The following is a 15,846-nucleotide window of genomic DNA, read 5'->3' on the forward strand; positions in this document are numbered from 1 at the left end:
TGTTGATTTTCTTTGGAACCTCAATGCAAATTGAACATGCAGTTGGGACAAGTCAATTATCTGAATGAAACAACAAAACAGGTTTATGGAATAATTCAAAATGAGTTGTATTGTTGATGATTAGGAATCAAATATTAATATGTACAGAAAATCATTTTCGCTCTCTATCTTTTTTCTCTGATTTCAAAATGTGTGAACGTCAGTTCATTATCACCAATTATCCGGTTTATCATTAGGTTCATTTATTGTCTTCGAACGTCATCGTTTCGATGAAGTAAATAAGTGAAAATAGCGCAAGTAGTACCTTTCGGAACAAGGTAGCCATCTTAATTGAAGGAAATCATTAAAACTTTTTGTGAATCAATCAACTATAGTCACTCACTAATCATTGTGTCCTCAGATAATTCTCGACCGATGAACGGGGCCACTGGGTAGACTCTTTGTACTTCCTTCAGAACGCAATCCAAATACTTCATTTGTTTCAACTGGTTAATTGTAAATCCAGTAAATTGTTCATCTTGATTGTTGTAATCTGATTCTAAAACTGAGTCGATTTCATCTCGAACCTTATCTTGAATATCTTTGTATTACAAACCGAGAATGTAAAGTGTCCAACTAATGGACATCGCAGTTGTATCATGACCCTAACGATTAAAATGAAAGACAATTAGTTATTGAAAATTGGTGACAATTTAAACTAATTTACCGCGAACATGAAAGTGTTTACTTCCTCTCGAACATCTTCAATGGTCATCACATTGTTTTGGAGCTGATGCTCCATGAGAAGGAATAACTCAGAGTAAGAGGTTAAGTTTCCCTGCTGAGTGTTGAGCCTATTCAGTTTTCACCTTTATTTTTGCTTCATCTTTGGTGATTCATTGAAATCCTCTTATGAAAATGTAATCATTTCAGTTATTACAGTCGTTCAAGTTCAATATGAACAATTTAAAGAGACACTGAAACGGCTTTTTTCCAATCAACAATTTACTTGGAAAATTTAATCATGGACCATAATTAATTGTTGACAATCAATTTAGATTCATACAATATCCTAACTTTGTCTTAATCAATTAGCATGAATTAGATTTGAAAACGTAATAGTTAAATTAATCAGTTTACTTTTCAATTGCATTTTATATATTGTTGATTGTTACAATCAGTTAATCTTTTCCAATGTCAATCTGATTAACAGGTAGTGGACAAATTCAATTGTGGCAATTTTTACTTGAACTTTTATCGGACAACAATTCAAATTGTATCGCTTGGGAGGGTAACGATGGAGAGTTCAAATTAACGGATACGGATGAGGTCGCCCGCCGGTGGGGTGAACGGAAGAGTAAACCAAACATGAATTACGATAAATTATCGCTATTTGCGTTCAACCTCCATATCCAGATTTGATTCTACCGATTTATATCGACAATTCTGAAAGGATAAAGATATTAACTAGTAGTAATCGACAATACGAATATAAAAATGAATTTAATTCTCACTAAATAACCATCGATCATATCAGATTCGGTATCCGTAATAATTTGATCGCCACATTTGTGAAACTTGATTGATAAAAAAACGATACTATCTCAATTAGACTTAAGACTTTAAAAATCTACTTGATCATTAGTTAATTGTGTTACTTTACCTTCTCTAATTTTTCTGCGTTTTCTTTAATAGCCAAACAAACCGAAATTCTGTCATCAGTTATACTGAGCAGCATATTATTAATACACTCGGTAAAAGAGTCGTGAACATCGTGGGGTAAAAGATCCTTTCAACAATAAAGATGATGATTACTTAATTGTCACAATTAGTCGTGCTAAATACTAACGTTACATTTATCAAATGCTTGCATGTCGTCTTTAAATCTCAAAGATAAGCAATAATCTTTATCCGATACTTTATGACAATTAATTAAAGAAACTGAGTTGAAAATTAAGATAACGAATACAATTGATTTAATCATGATGATTGTCGTTTTTAAACTGAGTTAAAGATTTGATAACATATGTATTATACTTTTATATCAAACTAGAGGAGTTAATTCAGTTGTATCAAAAACTGATAAAACTTTTCATTTAATCAAATGATTAACAAATTGTAAACAAGATCGACACAGAAGTGTAAATGTCAAGTAGTGTTAACAGAACGCTCCTGAACCAGAATTCACCAAGGATCGTACGTGTCTCAAGCATATTTGCTCAATTGGTGCTAATTGTTTTTGTTAATATCCTTTGGAACCTCAATGCATTTATTATAACATTTATTTTAGAAAAGGGCTATTATCTGAATAACTCAATTCTGAGACCATTACTATATCGAAGTACCATTATCCACTAATTATTAGCTTGTCCCTTTCATCAATTGACCTTACTGAAAAGGATTCAAATACCATCGCTAGAATAGCCTCTCCATCATGCCAAACTCTGAAACCATTTCTAGATCGAAGTATCATTACCACGCTAATTAATTACTAATTCGACTGTTTGTCAACTAACTCTATTTACTGGATTTAACTAATCAAAATTTAAAAGTTTATCTCTGATCATCCGTTTCTTAGATCATAATTTTCATTAAATTTTAATTTTTCATCGAAAAACTTGCTATTGATTTGTGTTATTGATTTTAGTCGGTTAATTGCATTTGATCAAATAGAAATTAAATTACTAGCGGATTTTGATGAAATAACTAAACTAATAGCCAATGGTTGATAAGCTCAAATTGATCCAAATGATATTTAATTTGATTTATCAGGTTCACAATTTAACTCTATTGACCTCGAAAGTAACTTAAAGTATCAGTCCAAATATTAAAATTATGAAAAACTAGAGAATTTAATTTCTTTCCTTTCCAATCAAATTTTGACGTTTAAACCAATTGAAAAGAGAAATACAAATTTGGTGAAATGATAAAATGAATTGTTTAATATGTGGAGTGAAAATTGAGTTCAATCTTTAATTGTTTACCATAAGTTTGATTGAATTTTCTCAAACAAACAAAATTGAAGGAAAGTTTTAATTAACGTGTTAATATTTTATCATAATTATAATTGGAACGATTAAATTTGAATTGTATGTGAAGATTGTGAATCAAAGATACGTTGAATCGATTCATCATTAGTTGGTGTATCATTTTCACAGGTTAAATCATTAAAACATCCGCCTGAAATTTAGGAAACAATTAAAATGATCAAGAGAGAAAGAATAAAATTAACATTCAAAATTACTAATAGTAATTTTAAATTTTAACAATTTACCTGAACTACAACAGATCCCATTGGAAACACAGACTCCTTGACCTGATGAACAGAGTTTACCAGGGACTTTACATGGGATCGGAATGAAATTTTCAGCTCTACATGGATCCGAATAGTGATTGTTGATTAAACACCCGAAGTCAGAACCACAACAAACATTTGAATTGACACAATGACCTTTGTTACCTGGACCACAACGAAGACACTGTTGGAGTAATTGAATGAAAAAAATTAAATTGATAAAATTACAATCAAGAACTAAACAATTAACTCACTTCTCTCATATGGTCAATGTCACCATGAGATCTTTTCCCTCCGGGTGGACAATTAGTGATGAAACAAGCTTCATCGAGGTGGAAATTAACGAGGAAAGTTAATAAAATGAACGAGAACAACATAATTAGTTGATTTACTTAATTCGATTGCTCATCTAACTATTAACGAACCAATATTTATGCTTTCCAAATGTTTCTCACTCAACGCGATCAACCGGATTTAACTAATCAACAGTTAATCTCTGGTCATTATTATCTTAGATCATAATTTATTCAGTCAAACAATCAATCATCATAAATGTTTTTATAATTGTTGCCCTTTGGTTCTTCAATTATTAATAAATCAAATCTAATTGTTGTCTAACTTTACCCTCTATTTAAATCCCTCATCGGAAAAAATTGTTATTATGATTTTAATTGTTGATCCTTAGTTGGTTAATTAAATTTAACCAAAGTACTTACAAACTTTGATGAAATAATTAACTGAATAGTCAATGATTGACCAGACAATTTGATCCAAATGGTATTTTATTTAATTTGATTGATTAAGTTCATAATTTATTAAATATTCTTTTCTGCTCAATCATAATAATAAATGATAATCTAATCAATGAAAATCCAATAACAATCAACCGAACAGTTTGATAACTCAAAACAATTGATATTCATCAGCATTTAACGTTAATTGTTAATCACTCACCAATGATTGCATTCTAATAACAGTCTAGTAGGATAAACGATTTTAATCGATAAACATTAGACGTTAATTAGACGTAATCAACAATCTGAGTGTAACAATTAATTAAGTTCTAACGGAAATTCAAGCTCACGAATTAGAGCCAGGGATTGTTTTACTTAATTGATTAAAACAAACATTTCATTTAGGCCCGTATTCACCAACCGCGCTTAAATCTGATCAGAGATCAAGACTTGATCATAGATGGTGAAACACAAAAGCTGTGATCAGCTGATTTAAACCTAGACTCAAATTTAATTACGGTTGGTGAATACGGGCCTTAGTCTCAAATTTAACTTGAAAATTAGCTGATTGTGTTACTTTACCTGCTCGACATTTTTTTAAGGAGATTCTAATATCAGAACAAACCTTAATTACAACATCATCTGTCCTGAGTGGCAATACATTTTCACACTCGGTCACATGGTGAAACCACTTTGAGGTAGATAATCCTTTCAGCAATTAAGACAATGATTAATTAATTGTCCCAATAAGTCGTCCTTAATACTAACCTCACAATCTTTCATAGCTTCCTCAGTGAGTTCAACGTAACCTGTACTTATAGGGTGTTTCGTACCTTTATACCTTTTACAATTAATTAAAGAAAAAGAGTTAAAAATTAACATGTAATACAATACAATTGATTTGATCATAATGATTGTTGCCGTTTAACTAATCTAGAAGATTAGATTATAAATATATTATATTGTATTTTTATATCAAACTAGATTAGTTGCTTGTAACAAAATGATTCAATCGTAAACAAAATCGACATAGAAGTGTAAATTTCGAGTAGTGTTAACCGAGCGCCTCTGAACCAGAATTCACCAGGATCGTACGTGTCTCAAGCATATTTGCTCAATTGGTGCTAATTGTTTTTGTTAATTTTCTTTGGAACCTTAATGCAAATTTAACATTTATTTTAGACAAGCTGAATTATCTATTACATAGAAGCTGGTTTCAAAATGTGTATAACGATTCTCAGTGAATTCTGGTTCAGAGAATCTCGATTATACTTGAAAGTTACTCATACAGTTATTGAAATTTTTTCTAGTCACTGGTTGATTAGAAAGTGGATTGTATTTACAATTAAGTTGATTGTTGTTACACTTTGAATCAATTGAAGTTGCAAATTTAACATTTATTTTAGACAAGGACAATTTTATGGAATAGTTTAAAATGAGTTGTGTTGTTGATGATTAGGAATGAAACATGTACAGCAAATAATTAAAAGTAGAAATTTAATTTAATTCGATCAATTAAAATCGTCACATGTAATCAGGTTAAACCAGAAATCGTTATTAATGCTCGAGAGAATGAAGAACAATTATCAGCTGACTTCTGAAACTTCAATTGTACAGGACCGTAGTAAAAGGCAAAAAAAGGCAAAAAGGCAAAAAGAAGCAAAAAAGAGCTAAAAGACAAAAACACTTTTTAAATTCAATTCTTTTTACTTATATTTAATTTTTACGATTTGAAGATGAACTCAGGTCAGTATATGTGGTCAAATTATCGATAAAAAATTAGATTTTTAGTTGAAATTGAATAAAAAAGTATTCGTAAATTGATGTTCAAACTTCGCGCATCAAAAATCAGAAAAATTGAATTATTTTGAGATTTTGGTTATTATTGTTTCGTTTAAGTGTTATTATTGTCAATATTTCGTCAAAAATTCAGAATAAAATGTCCTGAGGCTCTTCCACTTCAATTCTACTTGACGGTGGAGAATTTTGGCCCTTTTTTGCTCTTTTTTGCCTCTTTTCGTCTTTTTGTCTTTTACCACGGTCCAATTATACAATCTGCAAAGTCTCTCTTTCCATCATAATCAGGCTCATTTTATTCTCATTTGAAGATCTTCCAGCGATGGTTCATCATGGTTGTAGTTATTGTAGTTTTCCTGATTCTCACTTAATTCAGTATTTTTTCTAACACAATAAAAAGGTTGAAATGTAAACTATGATCGACTTAATCATGCGCTGCTAATCATTTAATCTCTTGTGCATAACTGTTTTTGGTGAGGTGTTTTTCAATCAGTCTTTAAATATCATGATCTGAGGTGTTTGAGTTCTGACTGAAGAACTCGATTTTCTCGAAAACTACTAATCAGATCAGAAAGAAATATATATATTTGGACTTGTCATTAGTTGACCTACAAATACACAAAGTCTCAACTCTTAATTAAAAAGTCCAATTTTTACACATCGTCCTCAATTTCTCTTCTCTTTTCCCATTGAAAAAAAGTAATCAGCGCCTCTGATCCAAATGTTTTAACTACAACTCCAACAACATTAACTGATCTCTCTTTCTCCTTACTCTTTGGAATTGTGTTTACAATCTATCTACTATATTGATTAAGATAAGCTCAAATTTTGGGTAAAGATTGTGCTCAAGATAAAAGAATTCTATGAGGTGATGAGGTACCGAAAAATAGAGATGAAAATACTACAGTAGCGAAAATAGTACGAAAAAAATCTGAGTAGCCGTTCATGAGAAATTCTGACTCAAAGAATTTTATGTGCGCATGCGCAGATAAGATTTTTTACAGCGCGCATTTCAAAAAGAAAGAGAAAGAGACGAGAAAGAAAGAGACGAGAAAGAAAAAGGCGAGAGAAAAAGAAATTTAGTTTTGCATTCTTCGATTGAAAACGTCTTGTTGTTGATTGTTATTACACTTTGAACCAATTGGAGTTTTATCAAAGTCTTTTGCAAGCTTTCTCCGAGACAACACAATTCTGAGCACCATTTCTCTGTTAATTATTAATAATTACTACTTCGTCTCTTTTTCATTTAACTCTATCAACTGGATTTAACGAATTAAAAGTTCATCTGTTATGATCATTAGTATCTTAGATCATAATTTCCATTCAATTGAAATTTTTCATAGAAAAAAACTGCTATTGATTTTTATCATTGGTTGTTAGTTGGTTAACTGCATTTAATCAAATGGAAATTAAATTACTTACGGACTTTGATGAAATAATTAAACTAATAACCAATAATTGATAAGAAAATTTGATCCAAATGATATTTAATTTGATTGATTGGGCTCATAATTTATTAAATACAGTTGTGATGAATTTCGAATGGTTTTTAATCATTCGCGCAACTTAGCTACTAAAATCAATTGATAAACTTTATCATCAGTGATAAGACTTACTTGTTAGATGATTTACTCATTACCCAACGTGGCCAATGGCTCTACCCAATCTTGATGTTCTATGATGTTTCTCAGGCAATACTAAAAGAATAAAGATATTAATTAATTAAAGAAATAGTAAGCAAAAATCTAACAATAAATTGAATTCTTACTTTAGCCTCAGTATTAATCTCTTCATATACATATTCATCATCTGCTCTTTCCATGATAGTTTGCAAAAGACATTTTTGGTACTTGATTATTTAAAGAATCATTTCAATTAGTCAATAAATAAACTTGAAAGATTTACTTGAAAATTAGTTAATTGTTGTACTTTACCTGCTCGAATTTTTTTTCGTAGGCTCCAATATCAGAACAAACTTTAATTACTTCGTCATTTGTATTGAATGGCAATAGATTTTCACAATGCTTCAAAGTGTTGTAAACATATTGGGGTAAATTGTCCTTCTAACAATTAAGACGATGATTAGTTAGTTGTCACAATTAGTTTTGATTAATACTAACCTCACAAGCTTTAATTTCTTTTATCGTTTTTTCATAAGTCCCAGCAGCTACTAATTCTTTCGCAAATTCACAATAAATTATGCCCTCACAATTGGTTAAAGAAACTAAGTTGAAAATTAAGATAACGAATACAATTGATTTAATCATGATGATTGTCGTTTTAACTGATTTAGAAGAATAACTAACGAAAGTATTTACTAAACTAGATTAGTTAAGTGTAAGAAAAACTTTAATTTTAAATTTAATTTCGTTTAATCAACTATCAACCATATTAACATAAAGCTAATTAATCATTTGAATTAATTATATTTATCACCTTTTATTGTTTTTCTTTGAAACCTCAATGCAAATTTAACATTTATTTTAGACAAGCTGAATTGTCTAGAATGAAATAACAAAACAGTTAAATGGAATAATTTCAAATGAATTGTATTGTTAATGATTAGGAATAACGTATGGAGAATAAAATGAGAACGATGCCAGCTAGTGAGTTAAAATACGTACAGCAAACCGATGAAAAGTAAAAGTTAAGTGAAAAATTTAACATTTAATCAATGGCAAATGATCTTCGATAGAATGATTGTCCGTCATAAAAGTCTTTTTACAGTTTTTGTTGATTTGAATAGATCTCAGACCATTTCGAGATCGAGGTTTTAGACGGAAACTTTGAACTGATTTTGTGGCCAAACTATTACAATTAGAAAAAATTCAATAGTATTATTTGAGAGGCAATATTATGATCTTTAGCAATGTCTACTTATTGAATCTCAAATCTTTTGGTTGCAGCTGCTCGAACGGAAATAGACCTTAAAAAGTGACCTATTCGTTTATTGCAGAAAACGGAAAGTTGAAACGCGAAAACGTCGATATATACTATAGTATTTAAATTTTCTACAATCTATCGAGATAAGAAGGTTACCTATTGAACTGCATTTTCGAGATATTCCAAGAAAACTATTAACGGAACTGGAAAAGGCCTTTTACAGCCTATTGACAAAAGATAGAAGAGATATTTTCAATGATCATGGTCTTAAGAATCCTGCAAAATGTATTCCGGTGAAAAAATGAACAAAAATAACCTTCGTTTTTGACACACTTTTTGAAGCTCGAAAAGTTGGTGAAAACAGAGATTGTTGTGATTCTTGTTGACTTTTTTGACTGGGATTACATCGTGCCAGCTTTAAAAGATCATGTACACTAAAAACTTTGCTTCTATCTTTTGTCATTCTCTCTCTCTCTCTCTCTCTCTCTCTCTCTCTCGAGCGATGGTTAATCATCACCTATTATCAGGTTTATCATGCGGCTCATTTATTGTCTTCGGAGGTTTATCAAGTTCACCGTCTTTGTACAATTAACTAAAAGCTGCTCTTGAACGATTCTCTGTGAGTTCTGGTTCAGAGACTCTCGGTTATATGAACAGTTACATTGAATTGATTTAATCAATCACACAAATTTGTAGTTGACTGTATTGGTTGATAGTTGGTTAATTGCATTTAATCAACTGAAAATTAAATTACTTACGGACTTTGATTAAATAATTAAAATAATTGGTAAGACAATTTGGTCCAAATGATATTCAATTTGATTGATTGGGCTCATAATTTATTGTATTATATTTGTTTCTGCTTAACCATAATAACAATTAATGATAATCAAATCAATGAAAATCCATCAACAATCAACCAAACAAATTTGTAACTTTAAACTTTTTAGAATTTTTGTTAATTGTTGATATTTAAATCCAATCTTTAATCATTATTTGGTTAATCCTTAATTTTTGAAAATACTCCAGACATACAAAACTAAAGAGATAAAGACATTAATTAATTAATAGTAACTAACAATCAGAATGTAACAATTAATTCAATTCTCACCCAATACATATTGTAATTCCAAATGATATTCAATTTGATTGATTTGGTTCATAATTGGTCTGACAATTTGATCCAAATGATATTCAATTTGATTGATTGGGCTCATAATTTATTGTATATTTGTTTCTGCTTAACCATAATAATAACAATTAATGATAATCTAATCAATGAAAATCCATCAACAATCAACCAAACAAATTTGTAACTTTAAACTTTTAGAATTTTTGTTAATTGTTGATATTTAAATCCAATCTTTAATCATTATTTGGTTAATCCTTAATTTTTGAAAATACTCCAGACATACAAAACTAAAGAGATAAAGACATTAATTAATTAATAGTAACTAACAATCAGAATGTAACAATTAATTCAATTCTCACCCAATACATATTGTAATTATCCTTATCAATTTGATGGTAACATTTTAGAGTCTTGATTGATAAACGATAACATTTCAATTAGTCTTTAACTAAACATTCACTCGACAATTAGTTAATCGTTGTACTTTACCTGCTCGAACTTTTTTGCGTAGATTCCAATATCAGAACAAACTTTAATTACTTCGGCATTTGTACTGAGTGGTAATAGATTTTCACATTGGGTCAAAGTGTTGTAAACATATTGGGGTAAATTGTTCTTCTAACAATTAAGACGATGATTAGTTAATTGTCAAAATTAGTCGTGATTTATACAAACCTTACAAACTGTTATATCTTCAATGAATTTACCATAAGTCCCATTAGTTACTAAGTCCATCATAATTGCACAAACGTTACTCAAAGCGGGCAATTTTTCATCACAATTAATTAAAGAAAATGAATTAACAATTAAGATAACGAACATAATTGATTTAATCATGATGATTGTAGCTTATAAACTGATTTAAAAGAGTAACGGATAAATGTATTTATAAAACCAGATTAGTTAATTTAGTTGTAACAGCAACTGATTAAATAAAAACTCATATTTAATTTTTTTGTGATCAACTATTAATTATATTGAGTTTGAACATAATTAATTATTTGAATTGATTATTGTTATCAGGGCTGGAAATAATTTAATTGTAAACAAGATTGACATTTACATTGAGTTGATTTAATCAATCATACAACTTTGATGACATTTAATTTACTGATTGTTGACAAAAGTGTTGATTATTAATGATGATTTAAAAATTCAAGAGGTAATTAGTTTAGTGATTGGTACATTAATTTTGAACAATTTAATTATTTGAACTTAGATATTTCTAGTCACTGGTTGATTAGAAAGTGAATTGTGTTTACAATTAAGTTGATTGTTATTACACTTTGAACCAATTGAAGTTTCATCAAAGTCTTTTCCAAGTTTTCTTCGAGACAGAACAATTCTAAGACCATTTCGAGATCGAAGTACCATTTCCCCGCTAATTACTAGCTTGTCCCGCTCATCAACTGACCTTACCGAAAACGATCTAAGCACCATCGCTAGAATGGCCTTTTCCTCCATCACGGCAAACTTTTGACCAATACAATTTCGAGGTCCAGCAGAAAAGGGTATATAAGAGTAGGGATGTCGACCTGAGCAGTTTTCAGGGAGAAATCGATCAGGATCGAAATGTTCAGGGTTTGGGAAAGTTTCCTCATTTCGATGAAGCAAATAAGTGAAAATAGCGCAAGTAGTACCTTTCGGAACGAGGTAGCCATCTTAATTGAATGAAATCAAAATAAATCATTAATATTTTCCGAAAATAAATCAACTATAGTCACTCACTAATCATTGTGTCCTCAGATAATTCTCGACCGATGAACGGGGCCACTGGGTAGACTCTTTGTACCTCCTTCAGAACGCAATCTAAATACTTCATTTGTTTCAACTGGTTAATTGTAAATCCAGTAAATTGTTCATCTTGATTGTTGTAATCTGATTCTAAAACTGAGTCGATTTCATCTCGAACCTTATCTTGAATATCTTTGTACAAACCGAGAATGTAAAGCGTCCAACTAATGGACATCGCAGTTGTATCATGACCCTAACGAATATAAAATAAAATGAAAGACAATTAGTTATTGAAAATTGGTGACGATTTAAACTAAATTTACCGCGAACATGAAAGTGTCCACTTCTTCTCGAACATCTTCAATGGTCATCACGTGGTTTTGGAGATGATGCTCCATGAGAAGGTCAAGAAAGGCCATTCGTTTAGCTCCATATTCATTGGTTGGTTTTTCGCTTGTCTGGTCATCGCAGGTCAGCTGATTAGTTGGTGATGATTTTGATCGCTGACCATTTTTGGAATGTGACTCTATCCATTCAGCTTTACGTTGTTTAATTACTTTCATGGTAAATGTTTTCATTACATTTAACGCTCTCTTATACCGTTGACCATGTGACGAAAGAGCGAATGACCAGTCAGGCCATAACCAAGGTCGACTGATTCGGATAAGAAACAACTCACTGACCTGATGGAGACATGAGACATATTCTGATTCTTTAGTTTGACAATGGACTTTGATTCCCATCGCAGTTTCACAAATAACATCGAGCGTGGTTAAAGTTATATAGTCCAGAATATCGATGACCTTTGACTCTCCTGATTGATTGTCGGTTAATTGGTTCAACTTATTGATCAGAACTTCAGCATTTTCATTGATTATCGGCAAGAAATCGTTTAGGATACGAAAATGAAATGCTGGGGTCAATAATTTTCGTCGTTGTTTCCATTTGTTGCCCTTCGAAGTGACCAAACCAAGACCTAACCAAGGCTTTAGAAAATCATATTCTGCAGCTTTATCGGTCAGTGTGTTACTGGACAATACAACCTGCATAAGAAAAATCAGATTGTTTAACGTTAATTGTTATCAAAATGTTCAAAATTAAATATAAAATTACCTCAACTGCCTCGGGGGTGAAGAGAAACACGAACGGCCGAGTCCCAAGCCACATACTGACGATCCGCTCTTTCCCATAGATCAATGAAGTTGAGGTCAGCATTTGATAGATCACTGGTCAATAGGAAGATAAATATTCAGCAATCAAGTTAATTGTTATTAAATGATAACAATCAATGAGAAAGGAAAACAACATTTCACCATTAGGTTTTATTTTCAGATAATATTAATCATGTTAATCCCTCAACAATTAATCATTACCATCAGCAGGTTATTACCAATCATTAATTGTTGATGATCAATGTCAATGGTGATTAACAAATAATGATAACAATTAAATGTTATATGAAATGTTTACCTTGTTGGCCTAATTGTGAATTTTCAACTTAATTGTTGTATGATGGGTCAATTGAAAAAAAAACAATTTGGGACAAATGATGAAGATCAAATCAATTGACAATATATTCATCATAATTGAATCAACAATCTCAAGGATTTACAGGTAAGGTTATTACCAATCATTAATTGTTGATGATCAATGTCAATGGTGATTAACAAATAATGATAACAATTAAATGTTATATGAAATGTTTACCTTGTTGGCCTAATTGTGAATTTTCAACTTAATTGTTGTATGATGGGTCAATTGAAAAAAAAACAATTTGGGACAAATGATGAAGATCAAATCAATTGACAATATATTCATCATAATTGAATCAACAATCTCAAGGATTTACAGGTAAGGTAAATACACTTTAGTGTGTTAATTGTTGGAAGTAAAAAAACTAATTGTAATTTAAAGTGTAAAAATTAAGGCCTGATCATATTTCCTGTTTCCAACTGTGAGGTGTTGGTGTTTTAAAGCCAAACCCAATGAGGAATCAAATTGTTGAAAAAATCAGAGGGAATCTGATTAACAATCAGTGAGAGATTGGAAATTTATTTTAACAATTAGTTGTAATAATTAGAGGCAATTGGTGACAATTAAGGGAATCAAAATATTTGAGCACAATAATATAACCACAGAGACTTTGTTTCTTCATTTAACTTGGCAATCAACTAATTCAGTTGTGATTTACTCAAGTTAATTGTTGCTAAATCCCACTCACTTTAGTTTAATTGCTTCTGATCAGTTTTTTTTAACTCTATGGTGATTTATTAATCACATTTTCACTTTCAACAGCAACAATCAAAATTGATTTGATTTTTCAGCTTATTGTTTGGAGTTTTTTTTGAATGAAAATTTTTGTTTGGCAATTAACACATTTTGCTATTCTTATTAATTGAATTAAGTGTTAACTACGGTGATTAGTAATTTAATGATTGTGTTAATCATCAAACCGTGAACTATTTGATAATAAGATTGATTAAATTGTTCAAACTGGTGAATGGTCAAGAGAGTGGTCAATATTTTCCGGTTTAATTGTTATCCCTTTGATTGGAAATTTTTTTCAATTTCAGTTTTTCTTTGACAAATTTACAATTGAATTAAATCAATGTCCAAATGATTAAAGTAAACAGTATTAATTGTAACCTTAAAAATTAACATGAATGTTGAAGGTAGAGACAATTAGCAAATAATTAAGTGGTAACTCTTAACTAGTATCTCAAGACAATTGATTCAACAATCAAAACCTTTCAAAGTGAAAGTTTAAATCACTTGTTGCTCTTAATTGTTGCCTGATTGTTGTTGATGAGTCTAAATAATATTGGGCAAATCAATTTTGATTGACAGTTCCTGATGATTGTTAAATCATGATTAACTAATTGAACTGATTTACAATTCTAATCATTCACCTTTAACTGACTTCCTATAACTTTGATAATCAAATTTATTAACAATCAACTCAGGGTTAATTAAGATTGACAATTAAGTTACAAAAAATTTCATTTCTTCACCAAATTTAACATGAAATTTATACAATAAACTTTTTCATGATCATAATTAAGAACTTTGAACTTTTTTTCTTTGGCAATTCAATAAGTAAATCACAGTGATTGCAAACAGAAAATAATTAATTGCAATTAGCAATGATGCGAGTGAACAATTAGTCGGTGGGAAGTTAATTGTTAGAATGTGAAACAATTACTTACGACAATAAGTTCCATAGGGAAATTGAACTCGATCCAATTCGAGGACAATCTTTGCATGTCCAAGGAGCCAATGACAGGGTGGACCTGGAATTTTGGACATTAGGTGAGTTATACGTTTCCATTGGATGAGTCGACGAATCACAATATAAATTAATCCGAGAGCAATTAAAGTTAATTGTAGTTGGAGCCATGAGAATTTAAAAAAATCAAAGTGAAAGTAAGTTAACATGTTGAACGATGTGAATTGAATTGAGATGGAGAATTAGAAAAAATAATTCGAATCAAAATTTTAGACAAAATGATGATGACGGAAGAGAGAGAGAGAGAGAGAGAGAGAGAGAGAGAGAGAGAGAAGGAGGAAGATGGAAAAGAAAGAGAGAAAGTGAAATTGAAAGTGAGAGATGAAGATGAAGATGAAAAGCCTATTGTCTTCAATGGGGAAAGAGAGAGAAAGAAAGAGAGAAAGAAAGAAATAGAGAGAGAGAGAGAGACTTTCTCTTTCTCTTTCTTCATCTTCATCTTCATCTTCACCTTAATCAGATGATGAAGATAAGGATGATGAGGAAGATCAAGTCCGAACTTGATTTCATCTTCTACGATTTCCTCTCATTGGAATTGTTTAGTTGACCTAATTCAACAATTAACTTAATTGTTTACTCTGTAATCTTAATCATCGTCTTCACAATTATCACATCAATATGTTAACAATTTCACAAACGATTGTCTTTTCAAGTCGACAATTAAATTGACCTAAATTGTTGATCATCAATTGACCAAAAAAAATTAATTACCCAACTGGTGGGACGATGATGATAATTTAATTAATCATAAAGATTTATTTTCATAATTTATCAATACAATGTAGAGATTTAACAATCAAGACTGTAATCAAACAGTCAATTCTAATTAATTAACTTCTTAATTCAATTAGACCAAATTTTGGTAAATTTTCGTTATAAAATCATTACCCTTAATTGTTTGATAAACTTTAAATTGTATTAATTATTTGATTATATTGATTAACTTCCGGCTATTTGTCAGTTGATTAATTGTTATTTGATTTTTGATTAGTATCGTTAATATTTG

At 30.3% G+C, this 15,846-nt stretch overlaps 4 protein-coding genes across 6 annotated transcripts; all 4 read right to left on the reverse strand.

The window, feature by feature from the left end:
* Positions 1-2,906: 2,906 nt before the first annotated feature.
* On the reverse strand, positions 2,907-3,697 carry LOC128392593 (oxytocin-neurophysin 1-like). The gene is made up of 3 exons (XM_053352639.1): positions 3,529-3,697; positions 3,254-3,458; positions 2,907-3,159 (listed from the first exon to the last, which is right to left on the reverse strand). Exons 1-3 carry the CDS (start codon positions 3,649-3,651, stop codon positions 3,056-3,058), a joined length of 432 nt encoding a protein of 143 aa, XP_053208614.1. The 5' UTR covers positions 3,652-3,697; the 3' UTR covers positions 2,907-3,055.
* Positions 3,698-7,310: 3,613 nt separating this feature from the next.
* LOC128392594 (uncharacterized) lies at positions 7,311-8,094 on the reverse strand. The gene is made up of 4 exons (XM_053352641.1): positions 7,926-8,094; positions 7,740-7,868; positions 7,574-7,654; positions 7,311-7,502 (listed from the first exon to the last, which is right to left on the reverse strand). The coding sequence occupies exons 1-4, from the start codon at positions 8,070-8,072 to the stop codon at positions 7,434-7,436; spliced, it is 426 nt and encodes a 141-aa protein (XP_053208616.1). The 5' UTR covers positions 8,073-8,094; the 3' UTR covers positions 7,311-7,433.
* Positions 8,095-9,879: 1,785 nt separating this feature from the next.
* Positions 9,880-10,707, reverse strand: LOC128392595 (uncharacterized). Of its 2 annotated transcripts, none has more exons than XM_053352643.1 (4): positions 10,496-10,707; positions 10,310-10,435; positions 10,180-10,230; positions 9,880-10,107 (listed from the first exon to the last, which is right to left on the reverse strand). In XM_053352643.1, the coding sequence occupies exons 1-4, from the start codon at positions 10,655-10,657 to the stop codon at positions 10,069-10,071; spliced, it is 378 nt and encodes a 125-aa protein (XP_053208618.1). In that variant the 5' UTR covers positions 10,658-10,707; the 3' UTR covers positions 9,880-10,068. The 2 variants fall into 2 exon arrangements, with proteins under 2 accessions (XP_053208618.1, XP_053208617.1); XM_053352642.1 differs by having other exon boundaries at positions 10,310-10,438; positions 10,496-10,691.
* Positions 10,708-10,842: 135 nt separating this feature from the next.
* On the reverse strand, positions 10,843-15,014 carry LOC128392589 (cytochrome P450 4c3-like). 2 transcript variants are annotated; one of them, XM_053352635.1, is made up of 5 exons: positions 14,761-15,014; positions 12,668-12,780; positions 11,878-12,597; positions 11,549-11,807; positions 10,843-11,481 (listed from the first exon to the last, which is right to left on the reverse strand). In XM_053352635.1, exons 1-5 carry the CDS (start codon positions 14,987-14,989, stop codon positions 11,036-11,038), a joined length of 1,767 nt encoding a protein of 588 aa, XP_053208610.1. In that variant the 5' UTR covers positions 14,990-15,014; the 3' UTR covers positions 10,843-11,035. The 2 variants fall into 2 exon arrangements, with proteins under 2 accessions (XP_053208610.1, XP_053208611.1); XM_053352636.1 differs by lacking the exon at positions 14,761-15,014 and adding an exon at positions 13,025-13,151.
* Between the last annotated feature and the right edge of the window lie 832 nt (positions 15,015-15,846).

This window comes from Panonychus citri, unplaced genomic scaffold (assembly GCF_014898815.1).
Source record: "Panonychus citri isolate SS breed McGregor unplaced genomic scaffold, ASM1489881v1 Contig00136, whole genome shotgun sequence".
NCBI classification, from domain to species: Eukaryota; Metazoa; Arthropoda; class Arachnida; order Trombidiformes; family Tetranychidae; genus Panonychus; species Panonychus citri.